Source organism: Eretmochelys imbricata, chromosome 8, assembly GCF_965152235.1.
Source record: "Eretmochelys imbricata isolate rEreImb1 chromosome 8, rEreImb1.hap1, whole genome shotgun sequence".
Classification (NCBI taxonomy): domain Eukaryota; kingdom Metazoa; phylum Chordata; order Testudines; family Cheloniidae; genus Eretmochelys; species Eretmochelys imbricata.
The window spans coordinates 64,449,245-64,469,510 of NC_135579.1; the positions used below are offsets into that span (position 1 = coordinate 64,449,245).

General features: G+C 37.7%; 1 protein-coding gene across 3 annotated transcripts in view; it reads right to left on the minus strand.

The window, feature by feature from the left end:
- Nucleotides 1-20,266, minus strand: part of DENND1B (DENN domain containing 1B) — a 243,551-nt gene that overhangs the window by 71,480 nt on the left and 151,805 nt on the right. For all 3 annotated transcript variants that reach the window (XR_013346830.1, XM_077823786.1, XM_077823787.1), the window contains 3 exons: nt 17,477-17,577; nt 5,523-5,568; nt 2,021-2,122 (listed from right to left, as the gene is read on the minus strand). Coding sequence is in view for 2 of the 3 variants with exons in the window: in XM_077823786.1 (XP_077679912.1) it covers nt 2,021-2,122; nt 5,523-5,568; nt 17,477-17,577 (249 nt within the window). In the remaining variant the exon portion in view is untranslated. The remainder of the gene's footprint in view (nt 1-2,020; nt 2,123-5,522; nt 5,569-17,476; nt 17,578-20,266) is intronic.

Consider the following 20,266-nt stretch of genomic DNA (forward strand, 5'->3'; position numbering starts at 1 on the left):
GGATTTTTCACTCACATTTGTACGTGTTTTTAATTAACAAATTAGTTCCACACAGAAAACTGTTTCACTGCTCAAGTCAGAAAGAGATGGGGAGACTCAAACAAAATATAAAGTAACCTACTAAAACTTGTTTAATCCAGAAAAATATGTTCCAATAAAATCTGGCAAGTGAGACATCTATAAAAACACAGTTTCCCTGTTTTGTTCCATACTGTATATGGAATGTTGTATTTTATAAAAAGTCCATTGTGCACTCTATGTGCCTGGGTAACCCTTATTAACATTAACAGCACTTACACGCACACATCCTGGGGGACAGCATACCTCTAAAAGTATGGGAGTTTGTGTTCACTAATTTTATTTTAATTCAGCCTGCCTAATCAGAGTATTTTGATAAGCATGTTTAAAAACAAACAGATTTCCTTCAATGTGTGCACTCCTTTTTTACAATTTGAAATCATTGTCACTTACAATACTGGTCTATAACTGAAGATTACGCTTAATTCTGAATTTCACATCTAACTATCATGTCACAAAGGACATATGCTTTATGGCATATATTCTAACCTCAACAAAATAACATTTTTCACTTAATGCAAAGTCAGCCAGACTTACTGACACAACAACGAATCACTGGTAGTTTTTGATTTAACTTGTTATTCTTATAAAAAATACAATACATTTTAAATGACTGACAAATATACCACAATCAGATTAAATATAAACAATATCAAATTCTTTTATTAGATCTTGGAGATTGCTGTATTTGACACTTTATCTGGTCAAACTATGCCTTCATTATCTCAAAAAAGTTAAGAAAGTAATAATATTAAAATAAACTATCTGTGACCATTAATGTATGCATCGGGATTTTGCTTTCTGTTATATTTGTACTCAGACAAATTACCACTGAGATAAAGATAGGGCTCATCAGTCACTGTAGTGCCTTAGTTTGGTTAAAATACTGAGTTTTAAAAAGATTGCTATTTTGGAAACAGGCTACTATTTGATTTCACTCCTTTCTATAAAATACTTTTTGTTGACACACATTTAAAATAGCATACTACTATTATATCTTGAATATCTAAAACCTGAAATACACACATTGGTATCAAAAGGGTATCCTTTCAGCACTATATTAAGGAAAAGCAAGGTAAGTGTAATGCATTTTTGAGAGTATTTAACATGAAATACAGAATATGTTCCATTATAAGCAGCAGGGGAAAAAAAAATCTTTGCAAGATCAAAGTCCAAAAAGAACTGGCACTTAATTTATCTTCCTTTACAGACAAAAGACAGTTTTCGTCATTTCAAAAGGATCAGATGTCTTTTATGACAAACTGGGTTAGCAGTTTAATTTACAAATAGAATTCTAAGTAAGCAGTCTTTGCTCTGCCAGAGCAAATGACAAACAGTGTAGGTTTTCATTCATGCGACCCTCAGCAGGATAGAAGAGATTAAAATAAAACTGAAATAATTTAGAGAAAACAAATAAATGTTTCAGAAAGTTGAAGTTGATCAAAGCCTGAATTTTCTGACCCCAACTGTACAAGCATTTCTTATTATATTGACCAGTGCCATCAGATCATTAATTAAAAGGAAAAGTGCTGGCAGGTGGCAGGGAAGCAGAAGCCGATAATTGGCCCCCTTCTTCTTTTTGCCTTCAAAAACTCTCTCGTTCTTTTGCAAGACATGCCACTAGGCAGACAGAAATGCCTACTTTGTAATATAATGATTAAGATGAGATGAAGAGACTCTTGCGTTTAAAGCAGCAATGCCTAATGAATGCAGCTAGCTTTATAATTATGATCCTGCTTTTACAATAAGGAATATGATGTTCCATTCAACATCTCCTCAACTGTCAAAAAAAGTTAAAATCTTAAATATGGGGCCACAGCTGGTACTTTTTTTCCTTGTTCCTTTTATTTCAGTTAGCAAAAGCAGGCAAAAATCACTATTAGTAATTCAATCTACTAGAAAAGAAAATACAACAACAACATGAAATACCCATCAGACTTACCACTTCACTAGGTAGGTTGTTCAGGTCATTAAATGGGTTTTCTAGAGTGTTTGTGTCAACATTTAGCATAACCACATCCTCCAGTGATCTATTTTTTACTCTCTGTTCAAGAAAAAATGCAAGAGGGTATTCGTATTTTAATACATTGTCCTCATAAATTACACAATTTTCTATGCTTAACTGAGGATTACATGAGGATTATAACAATTTACAAATAAATGAAAAAGCAACATTTTCATGTTTTGGATCAAGGATATCATTATATGAAGTTTTAAAAAGTACTTTCCTCTTCAGTGAACAGCAACAGTGCAAAAACTGCATACACTTTGAAATAGCAGAATGTACTGTATGGAACCTCAAAATTAAAATCCGTAAGTTTATTCAGATATTTTTCTGGACAATTTCTGTCCTCAGTTTACATCCACGCAATCCTGTTGCTGGCAATGGGGTTGCACAGATATAACTGAAGGTGCAATTGGATCCTTCATGCTGAAACTGTTTGGATAAATATTAATCAGTTCAAAGAGTTTTCATTTGTTTATTTTGACCCCAGTACTAAAATAATGTGGGATGAAACTATGAATGGGCACTTAGGGGACACAGCATTATACTTTAACAATTGGTTGATGATATTTACGCCTAGTACTTATCTTTATGTGTTTCAAAGTTTTCAAAATCACAAATGAATTATGTAGCCCCAAGAAGTATGGAGATTGTGAAAGTGGCAAAATTGGGTTTAAAAAACAGTACACAATCACCATTTAATTTCAGGGAAATTATAAAAGGTAAAATGAATATACTGTAATCTATGACATAATATATGCACCCAGTTTGCCTTTTATTTTTAAAGAAAAAAATTAAGCTTACAATGAGGAAAAAATGTGAAGATTTGCCTAATAAACTCTATCACGGGAGCCGAACAAATGATTTGGGTGACCATAATGCTACAGCAGTTCGACGTCTTTTACATCAGTATGTCAGAATAGCATTGTCTGCCAGCCAGCCAAAGAGCATGACGATTGGTGAGACAGCTGCAGCTACAATTCATTTACTACTGAAACAAAGGAAGGTGCTGAATAGCAGTTGAACTATAGATGGGAAGGGCATGGCATAAAATATAAAGAAGAGGAAAGCAAATGATCTCAAAATCCTTACTGTGAAAGGACTAGTCAACAGGTTCAGCACTAACTAAATATCAAATTAAACTGTTAGCATTCTTTTAAAGTAAAATCAAAAACGTTAGGTATCATCATTATTTGAAATCTATAAATGACAGGAAGCAGATCAGGTGAACTTGTAGTTGTTTCTATCATCAGGAGCGATGGAACAGGGAAGTCAATGAGGCACTAGTGCCACCACAATGGAAATATTGTTGGGGCTGATGTATGTTTCTGTCCTGCCATGTCTTCTGCTACACAATACCTCACAGAGGCAAGAGCAGAATCCTGGTGTGTTTCTAACCCCTTGCACACAACAGGAGGGAAGGGGGAAATAAGAGTGGGCCTGGAAGAAGAGCTGGACTGGCTGCCATGGGGCATGGGATCAGGCCCACCACCTGTTGGGGAGTATGTAGGAACAATTATCCTCTTCCTCTTTTATTTCACTTGACTAGCTGTAGAGGCTGTGGCATCCAGGGTTGGTGGGCAGCGACCACACAGGGGTGACACAGCTTATGCCCTGAGCTAGCTGGGGGAGCTGGCTGCTCATGTGACTCCCTGGCCAAGCCAGGTCAGTCTTTGGGCCATCAAGGGTCCTAGAGGAGACACTAGGCCCAGGAGCACATGTGTGTGCCACCAGGATGGAGTGGGAGACAGGGCACCAGCATCTAGGCAGGGCGCATCAGCACACAGGAGACCAGCCGCCGATGGAATGTGGAAATACAGGGCACCAGCGACCAAGGAACTGTCATAGGACCAGAAATAAAAACTCTTCCCCTATCCAGTCTGGAGTAGGCTATGGAACTGCCCTTGCTCCCCCTCTCATCCCTTTGCCCCAATTCTCAGCGAGTGTCTGCCCTCCCCACTGCCTCCTGACATTGCTTTCCTTAAACAGTTGATCTTGTTGGTAAAACAGTACAACTTAGGTTTTCCAATGTCTTCTGCCCCAATTAACTACACTGACAGACAGTGTCTGAAGAGATTTGTCTGCTGTTCATTTTACTAAATGTACACAACCTAGCATGTGACCCTATTATTAAATACTTTAGGACATGAATCTGCCTCTTTATTTTTTACTTATTTTCACAAACTCCATTATTATGCAAGAATATGGTAGAGAGAAGCTGGTCCAATAAAAGTTATTACCCCATTCACTTTGTCTCAGAAAAATACACATTCGGAGAACTCCTGTCTCACAGATTAGCAAACAGGGAACATTATGAGGTGAGCTAATGAAGGTTACTTAAGGAAAAGTAAATGTGAGATTGCACTATCAAAATTCTCCTTCGAATCAATGCACTAATGTCTCCACAAAGTATGTCTAGAACTCTGCAAATGTACTTAAATGGAACATGAAGTTCCATTCTACATTAACCATCCTAAAATTAACCTGAATCTTCCATGACTACTGAATGACAGTCTAATTTACTATTATCATTATTTTTGTTATCAGAAAAAACTTAAGCATTCAGGCACATTTGCAATGTCTACAGCACTAGTGAACCAGTTTTTCTAAGTTTTTTAAAGGTTAGAGATTCCATAATAGTTTATGGGATGACAACTGTATACAAGGAGATGAAAAACAGCAGTTTCTTCAACCTTTCTTTCTCATTCTATTAAATGAAGTATTGTAGCCTGAGGGTATGTCTACACTGCAACAAAATATTTGTGGCTGGCCTATGTGATCTGACTTGGTTTGCAGGGTTATAAAATTGTAGCATAGACATTCAGGTTTGGGCTGGAGTCCAGGTTCATGGGCAGGGACTCCATGAGCGGGGAGGGCCCCAGAGCCCAGGCTACGGCCAAAATGTCTACACTACAAATTTATAGCTCTGCAGCCCGAGTCCCGCAAGCCTGAGTCAGCTGACACTGGCCAGCCGTGGGTGTTTTAGGCAGTGTAGACATATGTTAATTAAATTGACTTTCCACTAAAGACTAGTAAAGCAGGTATATTCCATTTTACACAGGAGGTCAAATACACCTAACATAATGCACAAGAAAATTCATACAAAGATAGTTAAACTAAGTATAAGCAAAAGCACATAATGCAAGCCCTGAATATCCACATAGCACATTTGAAAACACAACTTTTACCAAGGACATTTCTACTTCCATGCTGCTTCCAGTGTTTGAAGTCAGTCATTTCATTATGCTAATTAAACTGGTAATCATTCTCTAAGGAACTTCATTAAAATTATTCTCTATAATATGTATGTTCTTAATAAAACAATTGACGAAATGCTCACCAATCCTTTCTCCATGAGGAGAAAAATAATGCCCCCTGTAATCTTTTCCATTCTCACACACATATATGAAATATAAAGGTTAGTTTGAAAATTACTCACCTCTATTAAGCTTAAGTGGACTCCAATTAGATACGGCATTGGTGCACTGAAATAAAAAATGAAAAAAAATCATTTTTTCTTGAAATACAAACCACCAGTATCTTCATCATCATAATATGATAAACAAATATAGAAAAGCTCTACATAAAGCAGACTCCAACTGGTTTTCATCATTTAAAGCAGTACTGAGTATACACATCTTTAGTCTAAATTAAGCAGAGGAATTTATTCTGTTTTTAAATCTCCAACAGAAGCGGACTCTGTAGAACTCAAGACACAGTACCCAACTATGGGAATTAAGACAGATAAAATCAGATGTGTAAGGCTGGCTGAGCAGCTTGGCGGGACATACATTCTAGCCAGCCTGAATCAGATCTCTTTGACTTGGCTTGAACTTAACCTGAGTAGCGCAAGTTCAGGTTCAGCAGACACAGCTGTAGTGCTAACCTGAGGGAGCCCATACTCCATAAGTTTGGCTCCAGAGTGAGAGTTGCATGAGGAAAGCTGATTTAAGAAGACTTATCTGCCATTCTGGAGAATGTGTTCTTCTTGGCTGATATAATGGGAATGATTACATCACCATATTGTACCATAAATATCATAAAGATGTGAAGCCAGTTTGGATTCTCTATGCTTTGTGGCTACAATCCAGGCCTTACCCCTTTACATTAGCCCAGATCCTAATGCCTATCTTTGTTATTGGGAGTTTTAAAGTTGCATAATACTGAACTCTATACCGTAAGTCTCTCATTCCATATCATAAGTCTGTCATTTCAATGGTGAACTAAGACAAGAAACTATACGCTGTCCAACAACCACCCAAAGTAGAACATGAAATGATGCATTCCAATTCAGGTGAAGCCACCAGATTTAGACCTCTGAGAGTACAGTATCAGTAAGATATTGTAGTCAAGTTGAGATGATAAAAGGGTTTATCACCATTTCTATATCTTTCCAAACCAGTAGCTTACTCAGTCTCACAAGTAAACTGATTATCAAAAGAAAGATTGGATGCATACTAAGACTTCATGCTCAAAGAAAAAGTTAAAGCAATGCTATCATTGGGAATTAGAGAAAGGAGCATCATTTAAAGAGTACATATGACCCATTGTACTAATTAATAACATCGTTTTACTTGAATTTAATTTCCATAGGACTACAGCCAATGATTGATATCAGGGGAAAATATTGACAAAACTAATGTGGAGAAATTAATTAGAGTTAGCTACACTGACAATATCCATATCTGTAAGAAAACAACTATAAATGGTGGAAAAAAGATCCAAGAACCAGCATGCAAACGCTGAACAGCAAGGTAACTACCAAAGGCGTACAGCATAATAGCACGTTAACTTAGATATATGAAACAAACTTGTGCACGGTGATCATTAGAGAATAGTTGAATAAATATAAAACAAGCTAGGGATGTACTTCAAAGAACCACATTTTGCACATAACCGTATAATAAAGAAAGTTTAAGGTTGTGAATTTTTTCATAAAGATAATATTCTGTCAAATAGTCTTCCAAATGTGCTTTCCAGCATTCTTTTCCATTGATGCTATGTGACAACTAGAATTATTCTCATCACGGGGAGGCCTATCCCAGTTATGGAGGTATCAAACACTGCTTAAGAATACTATGAAAAAAACCCAGATTACAATGAGGTCCTGATAAAAATCAGAATTAATGGACACAAAATATAAATTCTCCTTAATCACTATTGCAGAGTTTGGGTTCAAATGTTACATGGGTCATAGCCTGAGGACAAGATGACGAGTTTTTAAGTTGAAATAAATAAGCATATATCACTTTTGAACATAAACTTTCAGCAATGAGTAAACAAACCAAATGTTATGGTAGCATGTTCGTTCACATGAAAAAGTCACAGAATATTAAAACCTAGTTTTAGCTAATAAAAACAATGCAGTTCAAAGTTATGGCTGAACAACTCTGTGCTTAGCAAACTCCACACTGATATGTTGTAAATTCCCCCCATTTTCTAAGACCTCCCTGATTCAAAGCTAAATTAACAAGAGCATTATGGCATAATGCTGATTTTCCAATAATCTAAATCAGACTTTTATTATTACATTTTGTAGTCTGTGTGTATGAATTTCTTCTATTTTTCCTAATTCAGGTCAGCCCTCCAGCTGTTTTGCCAGGTGTGTGAGGAAGGATAAAGGGAAACAGTAGCCCAGTAACTTTACAGGGGTCAAGGTATGGGAAACAGCAGTGACATTTCAGACTGACCAGCCTGCCACATTTGCCTACTCATAAAGGGCTGTCATGCTATGATGGAGAACCTAGTTCTCTTGTCCCCACCCTTCACCCATGATGGTCAACACTGTTTCTATGGGATACCTGTTTCTAGGCATTTTGAAATGCAACTGCAGAAAGTGGCAGTATCACTAGAGCCTTCAGCAACCATACAAGTAGTACCACAGTGCTCCCTACTCCTTGGCAGCGCTGGTTAGCTGTGGGAATAGATGAACTACCATAGTGCCTACAGGACCCAAATAAGACTGGATCCCCACTGTTCTAGGCACAGTACAGCACAGAAACAGTCCCTGCCTAGCAGAGCTTACGGAGTAAACAGGTAACGTAGAAGGAGGACTGAGTGTGAATGTGTAAAAGCAGACATAAAAACATCTAACATACAAGCAAAATGAACAATATGATGATTTGCAAACATTCTATTAGTTCCATTTTTTAAAAACATTGTTTAATTTATTCTTAAGTCTCATGCTTAGAGTGCTAAAAGGGTAGGTAGATGAGAAAGTCTTAAGACAGGTATAAAGATTCAGCAACCTCTGGCATTAACAAGCACTCTTGACAGCAAATGGGGAAGACAAGATACGTGAGGTAGTATCTTTTATTGGATCAACTTCAGTTGATGATTCACATGAAAGAGACAAGCTTTCGAGCCACACAGAGCTCTTTTTCAGGGCTGGGAAAGGTACTCCAAGTATCACAGCTAAATGCAAAATGGAACAGATTGTTTAGCGTAAGTAGTTAGCACATATTCTAAGGGCCTGGCCCATGGTCACCTCTGCAGTCATAGAACAAAAGGAAGGTGTAGTGGGTTACAGATTGTTGTAATAAGCCATAAATCAAGCACCTCTGTTTGGTCCATGATTTTTAGTGTCTAGCAAAGTTATGACTTTAAGCTCCCAGGCTTGTCTATTGAAAGTGTTGTACCGGTTTCTTTTGAGGATGAAGACTGATAGGCCAGATATAGAATAATCGCATTGTGAATATGCCTGTTTCTCTCACCAGTAGAAATTGATCCTATAAAAGATACTACCTCACCCAACTTACCTCTCTAATATTCTGGGACCAACATGCCTACAACTACACTGCATACAGTGTATGAGGTAGGCATGTATGGCCCAAACGTAGCCAGGAAAATGGCACTGAGATTCGCTCTAATTCAGATTGGACTGTGTGATGGATCTGCCCATGGACAGACTACTTCATGGGCAAGCACAGATCATGGGAGTGCAATTGCCCAAAGACAGCATGAGGAAGAGCCAGAATGAAACTTGTGTTTAGAACTCTATTGCTCCACTGACTAGGCTTTACCTGCTCTTGAACATTCTCTGCAGGACCTCCTCTCTTGTGGTGAGAATGAAAAGCACTCTTCCATTTATGCTGCTACAACAGCCACCACAGGCTTACAGATGAGGCTCTTACAAGGTACTGCTTGGGCCCTTCCTCCATATACTTTTGACTCATACCTCACACTTCCTTCCCAGTATTTTCCAGAATTGGTACCACTCTGACATTACTGATATTGGTCAGGGGTAAAATTTTTGAAAGGCTTTTAAGTGATTTAGGAGATTCAGTCCTATTTTCAAAAGTGACTTGAGATCTTAGGAGGCTAAGTCTCGTTGGTTTCACTCCAAGCCACTTTTAAGTGATTCTGAAAATGTTACTTTCTGGGCTCATGGGTTCAGATGCAAATGGCTGGCAAAATCCAGGCAACGGGGGAGGGGTATCCTAGCAGGGATTCCACAGGGGAACAGTCTGGATCACCAGGGAAGATGTGCCAGGTTACGTGTCTCATGCAAGATATACAATGTAGGCACAGATGACCTGACACCAGATTCCCCTGGGAGGCATTAATGTGTAATCAAGGGCCAGCATGGGACTGTTGGTCAAGGTGAACAGGGCAGAACTGCACTGTAGCAGATGTTTCCAAAAAACAGACTGGTTTGGTAGAAACTTCTCCCAGGTTCTCCTCAGCACTCTATTGCTCAACTAGTGTTGAACAAGAATATGGGGTCCTTCTGATAAAGGCATTGGGAATAAACGATAAGTAGCACGATGCTCCCAAAACTCAGCTTGTAAGGACTTACTTCCCTAAAGTATTAATTATAGTAACTGACGTAAACCCAAATTCATCTCTTTTCAGTTAATCTATCTGTGTGCCCTTTTAATATGCATAAGTATAGCAAACATTAGCTTAAAAATAATGGAAACCCATAACTTCATGTCTTTAAAACACTCTATAAACATTTTCAAATTGCCTGACAAAGTATTTAACCAAGACTACTAGAATGACTAACAAATGGATTTGAAGATTTTCAGAACACACTGAGTTCAATTGTTGTGTAAACCCTTAAGCAGCTTCTTGAATAGTATATGAAGACATTGTTAAAAAGGGAAATTCTGCAAAATAACTCCCTCAGTTCATCATGTCAAGCAATTTAAATGTTAATGATGATGTGAGCTGAAAAAGCTACTAGGGAAAAAGTTACCTATGTCTAGTAGTCAGTTTACACACACTGATTCTCATCTGGAGTAAACTGACATAGCTCTATTGGCTTCAAAGGAACTACTCTGACTGATAACAGCTGAGGATCTGCTCCATTAACAACTGTGCTATTTTAAAAAAGTAGAGCAGTGGTCAGCAACCTTCGGCATGCGGCCCACCAGGGTAATCCGCTGGCGGGCCACGAGATATTTTGTTTATGTTGATCCTCCACAGGCACAGCCCCCCGCAGCTCACCGTGGCTGTGATTCACCATTCCCAGCCAATGGGGAAGAAGAGCTAATGACAGATGACATCAAGAAGGCTGACGAGTTTAATGCCTATTTTGCTTCATTCTTCACTAAAAGTGTTAATTGTGAACAGATGCTTAATGTAATTAATATTAACAAAGAGGAGGAGGGCATACAAGTCAGAAGAAGGAAAAGACAGGTTAAAGAATATTTAGACAAGTTAGATGTATTCAAGTTGGCAGGGCCTGATGAAACTCACTCTAAAGTTCTTAAGGAAATAGCTGAAGCAGTCTGGGAACAATTAGTGATTTACTTTGAGAACTGATGGAGGACGGGTGAAGTCCCAGAGGACTAGAGAAAGGCAAACATATTACCTATCTTTAAAACAGATTAGAAGGAGGACCTGGGGACTTACAGACCATTCAGCCTAACTTTGACACCTGGAAAAATACTGGCTAGGCTGGGTAAGTGGTGTAGGGTGGAGAGTTTTGGTTTTGTGGAACATTGGTCCCCCTTCTGTGCAGAGAGGGGGCTGTATAGCTTGGAAGGCATCCACCTCAGTAGAAGGAGAACCAATCTTCTTGGGGACAGGCTGACTAGAGTAGTCAGGAAGGAGTTAAATTAATAGTGAAAGGGGAGGGTAAAAGATGGAAGATATGAGCACTCAGCACAAAATCAAGATGTTGAGAAAAAAATTATTCAAGGAATTAAAAGACATGAAGAGAAAAAAATCCTGAATTGCTTATACACCAATGCTAGGATCCTGGGTAACAAGCCAGAGGAACTGGAATTGCTCTAGTTTGTATTACTGAAACCTGATGTGCTGATTCACGTGAATGGAATGTTAAAAAAAATCAATCTATTTAGGAAGGATCCAGTGTGAGCAAAAGGCGTGGGGGAGTGGCACTCTGAGTTAAAAATGGCAGTAAGTGTTTCTGAGTCACTGATAACTCTGAAGAAAATCATCTTGAATGTTTATGCATAAATGCCCTAACAGATAAAGCCCAAGATGGGGTATTAGTTGGTGTCTGCTACACCACAACTAAATCACACTAGGGAACAGGATGACCACCTCCTTATACCTCTACCTATAATGTGTAGGCAAAAAACCTGCATGATCATGGAGGACTTCAATTTAAGTGACATATTCTCACATAGTCACACAGTCAGTACTACAACATCCTTGGAATTTCTGAACATTATAGATGACTATGTATGAACTCAAAGTGTTGTAGCCAACACAGGTGAATTCTTTAGTAGACCTTGTCCTAACAGATGAAAAGGAACTAATCAGAAAACTAAAAATTAATGGTCGCTTAGGTACAAGTGATCATGACCTGATCACATTTATAATGTGCAAGCAAAAAAAAGTCCAGACTAGTAATATCTATACATACACACATACTTGGTACTTAAATAGGACCAACTGCACAAAGCTGAGAACAGTTACAAGCCAAATCAGCTGTGAGGAAGAGTTTAGTCAGAAAATTGTGAGTGATAATTGGGAATCAGTTAAGAATATCTTATTAGATGCCCCAAAAGCCATAATCAGCCACAAACCAGCTGTGCTGGTTAAAAAAAATAACCTGGGTCAGAAGGGAAGTGAAAGCATAAAATATAAAATATATATTATTTAGAATGGAAGAAATGTAAGAAAGCAGCAGTTGATAGTAATGAACATAAATCAGAAGTTAGAAATTGTAGAAAATTGATAAGAGAAGCAAAAGGATACAAGTACAAATCTATGTCTAGCAGAGCTAAGAAGGAGTTTTTTAAAATATATGAGGAAAAAACAGAATCCTGACAATGCTATTGATCCACTACTAAATGGAGATGGTAGAATTATCAATAATAATGCAGAAAAGAAATGTTCAAGAAATATTTCTGTTATGTATTTGGGTGGGGGGAAACAGATGACACAGTCTCATCACAAATTGTTGATACACTCTTTCCATTCCACTAGTACGCTGGAGGATATGAAACAAAAGCTACTAAAGTTAGACATTTTTCAATAAGCAGATCCAGGTAACTTGCATCCAAGAATCTTAAGAGCCAGCTGCGGAACACACTGGACCACTAATGTTGATTCTTCAATAAGTCTTGGAACAGTGGGAAAGTTCCAGGAGACTGGAAGAAAGCAAATGGTTTGCCAATTTTTAAAAAGGATAAATGGGATGACCTGGGAAATTATGGCCTGTCAGTCTAACATCAATCCCAAGCAAGAGATATGGGACTTGATTCATAAATACTTAAAAGAGGGTGTGTAATTAATGTAAATCAAAATAGCTATCACATGACATTTTGATTAAAAAACTAGAATGATATAAAATTAACATGGCACACATAAAATGGATGAAAACTGGCTGATAGGTTTCAGAATGTAATTGTAAACAGGGAATCGTCATAAAGCAGTTTTTTTTCGAGTGGGGTCCAGCAGGGATAGGTTCTTGGGCCTACGCTATTTACCATTTTATCAATGACCTGGAAGACAACATACTACCATAATTAATAAAGTTTTCAGATGATACAAACATTGAAAGAGTGGTAAATAATGAAGAGAACATATCATTGATTCACAGTGATCTGGATCACTTAGTAAACTGGGCACAAGCAAACAATGTGCCTTTAAATACAGCTAAATATAAATGTACATATCTAAGAACAGAGAATGTAGGCCATATTTAGAAAATGGGGAGCTCTAACCTGGGAAGCAGTGACTCTGAAAAAGATTTGGGGATTGTGGTGGGTAATCAGCAGCACGTGAGCTCCCACTGTGACGTTCTGGCCAAAAAAGCTAATGTGATCCTGGGATGTATAAGCAGGACATCTAGTGTAGGAGCAAAGATGTTATTTTACCTCTGTGTTTGGCAATGGTGCGACCATTGCCAGAAAACTGCGTCCAGTTCAGGTGCACACAAGTCAAGAAGGATATGGATAAATTGGAGCAGGCTCAGAGAAGAGCCATGAAAATGATTAAAGGGTTAGAAAACATGTCTTATAACAATAGACTTAAGTAGTTCAGTCTATTTAGCTTAACAAAGGGGTGACTTGATTACAATCTAAGTACCTACATGGGGAAAAACATTTAATAATAAGCTCTTCAATCCAGGCTGGAAGTCAAAGCCAACAAATTTAGACTGAAAAAAAGGCATGCATTTTTGACAGCGAGGGTAATTAACCATTGGAACAATTTACCAAAGGGGGTGGTGATGTTCCATCATGGACAATTTTTAAATCAAGACTGGATGATTTCTAAAAGATATGCTGTAGGAACTATTTTGGGGGAGTTATAAGGTCTATGCTGTAAAGGAGGTCAGACTGGATGATCACAAATGGTCCTTTCTGCAATTGGAATCTATGAAATGATTAAACAATCAATTTGTAAGCACCTAATTGATAACTGGGTTGTAGATAATAGTCAACATGGATTTGTCAACAACAAATCATGCCAAACCAACCTAATTTCCTTCTTTGAGAAGGTTACCAGTGTACTAGTTACGGGGAAAGTTGTAGATGTGATATATCTTGATATTAGGCTTTTGACATGGGCCCATATTAGTCTCATAAGCAACCTAGGGAAATATGGTCTAAAAATTAAATTACTATAAAAAGGTGCAAAAGTGGTTGAAAGACTGTCCTCAGAGTAGTTATCAGTTCACTGTCAAACTGGGAAGACATATCTAGTGGGGACTCACAGGGGTCTGTTCAAGGTCCAGTATTATTCGATATTTTCATTCATGACTTGGCAACAGAGTGGAAAGCATTCTTATAAAATTAGTGGAGGACACCAAGCTGGGAGAGTTTGCAAGCACTCTGGAGGACAGGATTAGAATCCAAAATGACCTTGACGAATTAGAGAATTGATGGGAAATCAACAAGATGAAATTCAATAAAGACAAATGCAAAGCACTACACTTAGGAAAGTAAATTCAAATGCATAACTACAAAATGGGGGAAAATTGGTAGTACCACTGAAAAGGATCTGGGGGTTATAACGGATCACAAACTGAATATGAGTCACCTGCGTGATGCAGTTGTTAAAAGGCTAATACCATTTGGGGTTTATTAATAGGAGTGTCATATGTAAGACCTGTGAGGTAATTGTCCTGCTCTACAGGTCACTGGTGAGACTTTAGCTGGAATAAAAACCAGATTATGAGAAAATGTTAAAAAAAACGGATATGTTTAGACCTGAGAAAGGAAGACTGGAGGGGAGGGGGAATTTCATAAGAGTCTTCAAACATGTTAAGGGCTGTTATAAAGAGGATAGTGATCAATTGTTTTCCATGCCTACTCAGGATGGGACAAGTAGAAATAGAATTAATCAGCAGGAAGGGAGATTTAGGTTAGAATTAGAAAAAACATTTATTCTAACTATAAGGATAGTTAAGTACTGGAATAGGTTCCAGTGGAGGTTGTGGTGGTTTTTAGGAACAGGTTGGACAAAGGGATGATCTAGGCATACTTGGTCCTGCCTCAGCCCAGGATGCTGGAGTAGATGATCTCTTGAGTTTCCTTCCAGCCCTATATTGTATGATTTCTATTTGGTTTGATGGGGTTACTCACATGTGTAAGTGTTTGCAAGATCAGGGCCTACATCCTTTAAGTAGACTAAATCATCTTAGTTATTTTGGGGTTTTTAACTATCATTTTAAAACAGCCAAACCTCTCTGGCACAAACAAGTTTTGTGGCAAGCTGCTAATACCTCTGTTTCTTGAATTGAGTTTCATGTTACAATGATGCTGTGACAATGTGACTAAGTCTATGGGAGACATCATAATTAAGACCAAGTGAAACAATATTGATGCAATCTCTGGTTAGGACATGACATTTTGAGCCAAAAGGAAATAACGGCAACACTGTAAAAATAAAAACAATATTTTTATGTCAAGACAATGACAACATAATAACAATGCACAAGAAAGTCTATGAAGGTCATTTTACTCGTTCTGAATTGTGGCAGCACCCATAGATTGTTCTCATTACATTTAGGCCCTGAAATCATACAGTATGGTCCTACATCTAACTAGTGTTCCTCAACACTGAGTCATGTTTTATGCCTAAGGGGAAAATATTTACTTTGCTAATAAGAGCCAAGAACTGGGGGAAGGAGAAGTATTTAATGTAACCCTTATTGTAATACTTCTATCTGGCTAAAAAGAACACAGCCCTGTATTAGAAGCACTCAGACAGAGAAACATATATATGCAACAAAAAGTTGAATCATAATTGCTGTGGTAATTTTCCCTATCATACTGTTGCTTTTGTGATTTTTATGTTGTAACTTGAATACTTTATAAACTTGTTTTCCTCTATAGTGCTAAAGAAAAAAAGAAAGAGAATATAAACAAGTCTTACAGGTTTAGAAACCTCTTGCTTCTTTAGTGAGTGAATCAAATGTTTGGATCATGCCATAAAGACCTAGAATCTCAACTATTAACATGACAATCTACTGTGTACAGGACCTGCCACTACAATGTCTGGGTATACTATCCACAGCTTAGTAGTGAGAAATAAAAGCCCTGCGGTACAAGATAAATATCATAGGGTACCAGGTGAAGAAAAGGGTGAGAATTGAGGTTCACAAATCTGCCTTCTTTCTGAGAAGAGAAAAGATGGATGATATTGAAGACGAGTCAGGAGTTCAGATGCTAAGTTCAAGTGACACAAAAACTAAAAGAACCGTGTCGAAACTATACTCCTGTCTTGAATCATTTTCTCAAATGCTGAAGAGAAAGCAAACAGGAATGAGTTTCTCCAAAAGAAATGTATCATTTGAAATGAAAGGCTTGGGTATGCTTTGAAGGGAAAAAAAGAGAAAAGATAATTTACTAATAAAGTAAAGATACTACCATGGAAAGAAAAAACAATCCACAAAGATCAACCATCTGCTTAAGAAGACAGCAACCAAGAAGCCTTAAGCAAAAATATTTAGAACTTCTTTAGAAATCAAGAAGTTACTGATGTATTGAACAAAACTCAATGAAACAAACACCAATACTCATAGGTTCTATAGAAAATCCAGCAACCTATCAAACACGTAAACATTATTTCAAATGTGGGAAATACAGGAAACATTAACTAAATATAGGAAAGGCGGCAGATATTGTTGTTAAGGCACTCAGGAGATCTGGGCTCTATTCCTGGCTCTATCACACACTTCCTGTCTGAACTTGGACAAGTTACTCTACATGTCTAGGCTGCAGTTCCCTATCTGTAAAATGGGCATAATCATTCTTTCTCCCATTCTTTTCTGAATTGTCTGTTTAAATTATATGCTCTTTTGGGCAGGGACTATCTCTTGCTATGTGTATGTATAGCCCAATGAAGCCTCTGTTTCAGTTGCATCACTAAGGACTATGGTAATAGAAATAAATGAATAATAAATCATTTGTACTCCTAAGTCTTAAAGCCCCAGCCTTTTTGAATAGTAAATTACTTCTGAAAATACTCTGACAATCCTAATAATTCGTGGCCACCAAATATGTATAACTGGAGCCACTTTCTCTTCAATGACTATGAGAAGTGGCCATAGAGACCAAAAGCACAACTTTCAACTCTAACTTGCCAAGAATACAAAGTCTGCCATATGATCAGCACACTGCAGTTTGGCTCAATTCTTTAACAGCAGTATTTATTGACAAAAATTTTCCTCCCCAAAGATATTGGGATACCAAAAAGAAGACTAAGTTCTTTGGGGCAGAAACTGGAGGGGGTCCTGATGGTGACAGTTTAAGGTCACAATACAGGAAAACACTTAACCACATGCTTAAGTTCATCTTTGTTCCGGCTTAAGTGCCTTCCTGAATTGGGGCATGCATCATTATTAGTGTATTCATTCACACAATTTATTAATGTTTTCATGAGTTACTTAGATTGACAAAGCTAGGCATTATTATGGCTAAGTATCTCAGAATTAAACATCATATAATATATTAGCTATCTTACCAGCAGTAATCCAAAAGGTGTGGAGGAAGCACTGGGATGTATATGTGTTGCCAATACATTGGATATAACAATGCCGCTGACCCATGAACACAAGCAGTTAACTGAAAATAAAAATATATACACAGAATTGACAACAAAAAACTTTTAACACGAAGAAAGTACAAAATTTAAAATGAAATGTTTATATCCTTAAAGTCTCAATTGCATGAAAAAAATAAATGTTGAAATGTAGCATTGTTAATATTATTTTTAATTGTTAAGATGTCAGAGTTTAGGGCTAGAACTGACCACCAGATCATCTAGTCTGGCCTCCTGTATATCACAGGCCATCAACACCAGCCAGTACCCACACACTAAACCCAACAACCAAAGTAAAGTATTACAGACCATCATAACCTCCGGACACAGACTCATAGACTTTAAGGCAAGAAGGACCATCATGATCACCTAGTCTGATCCCCTGCACATTGCACACTACAGAACCTCACCCACCCACTTCTACAGTAGGCCTTTAACCTCTGGCTGGGCTACTGACATCCTCAAATCTGGATTTAAAGACTTCAAGTGTACAAACATTTATAAAATGATGAACTGACACAATTTGAAAAGGATGCCCCTCATAGTTATCCTTCCTCAGCCATACTCCCTCAAAAAGAAAAAAAAAAAAAAAAAGAAAAGAAAAAGCCTGAGCAAACAGATGTACTTGCATCATGCCTGCAAAGTCAACAAACTCAGATACGTCAGAGTAACATCAGAAATGAATCCTACAATTTATTTATTTTAATTTTTTTTAAAATCCCCATTAACAGGCCATACAAAGGATAGCCACCCAATAGCGTAATAAGCCTATCACACGCCCCAAAACTGAAATAGTTTCCCAGCCAATAATTTAAAGAGCCAAATACCCAAACCTTCAGCTTTCCACAAAAATCTTAGCAAACAAATAGTCTTTGTCTTTGGGGAAATGATGCAATTTCCTGCAAATCACCCTTGGTAATCTTGGATAAAAGACCTGAGCCACAAAAGAGAAGCTCCCTCTACTCCTGTAACTCAACACCACGTCATAATCAACAGAAAGGTAGAAGACAGATTGGGTATCATCATCGTGGACATTTGGGACTCAAGTGAACTTGCACAACAGTCAATTCATCTGAGAAGGAGCATAAGTAACTTTCAGACGGTATTCCTAAGGGCTGAACTAAATTCTCCTTACTCTTTCTCTGTCTTCATCTCTAAACACCTTTTGAAAAAAAGAGTCCAGTAAATCAGGATACTCCAAATGATATGAGACCAGCTTTGTCACCTTTTCAAATAACCCCTCCCAAAAAACTCGTGATGAGAGACAGGACAGAAGTTGACAAGAAATGGTTCCCTGACCAGTAAGTGAACAACTTCTTGTATGAGGCAAGCTAGCACCTTGGTATCCTGTAATGAGAGGTTAGTCTCTACTAATATTGGTCCCAGCAGCCCAGTTTGTTTTACCATTCATGAGGTGCTATCTTGCGGGCTGTATGCCACAGATCCTTACCTGGAGGACATACCTCTACACACTATTGTGAATAAAATCATTTGAAACAACCAATAATTACTTTGCATTTGCTCTCCCATACAGGGCCCTCCTACCATGAAGACAGATAAACTGGACTGAATCTGGTTGATTTTATTCATAAAATAGGTGAGAAATTGCACAAAATGAGAAAATATCAACACTGTTTCCAAACAGAGGTAGCCCAGATCCAGCACGAGGCATCACCAAGAACACAATCCTACTGATCTAAAGTTCTCAGATGGAGTAAAAGAAGGGGGGGGGGGAGACATCTTTCCTATACAGAGGATTTCAGAAACCCAGACATAATAGGACTCAAAATCTTATCTCTTTAGTTCCACTACTGGTGCTACAATTGCCTTCCCTGGTACTTGATTTGCCACAGATAATCCAATGGAGATCTATGATAATAGCATAGACAGAAGGAGGTTTAGAAGCCACCTTGTTTATGGAAGAAAAAAGATGGTTATAATGTTTTATTAGGTCATCGATAAAGTGACTATCCAATATTGACTTAATTAGTACTGGTCTTTATTAAGCATGCATTTCTACTGTAGCAAATGTAAGAGCTAAAAAAATGTGGATCCTGCTAGTACAGTGCTGAAATGTTATGGATTTTATAGGGGAAATTTCTTCATGGAACAAAGCAGCAATTAAAGCTTTAGCATCCTGGGTATCTTGGACAGTTATACTTGTTTATAAAAATTATAGAACAATTTTGCATATACATTTTTATAATAAAAATGGAAAAAATAATTATAAGAGCATCTTGGCAGAAATCATAGACAATTACAATTTGTGCAGCACAGTTTGCTCATCACTCAGATTAATATAATACGATTAAGTATGGAAAAAAAGAGGGTCTGAAAGCTCCTGAGGGATATCATTAGGGCAAATTGCCAAAGAATGAAACATGAGCCAGTCAGGAGAGTCTGGAAACTGCAATAATACCAAGGGACTTGAATGTTCGACAGTTGGAGCTTCAGTAATGTGTGAACCGCAGGTTACGGTATCAAGAGACTCTGTTCACTGACACATAGAATGTCACTATTGACCAACGAACTGCCCAAGCTTGACAGCTATACTACAGGAAGCCAAGTATATCATAATTCCATATTTAAACTGTTCATTTCAGATTAACATTTTGTTTCTTAGCTTTATGTTAAACAACTACAATTGTACTGTTTTTGGCATTAAGGTAATGTCCAATTTAATAATTATTGCTTTGTTACAAAGAGTTAAGT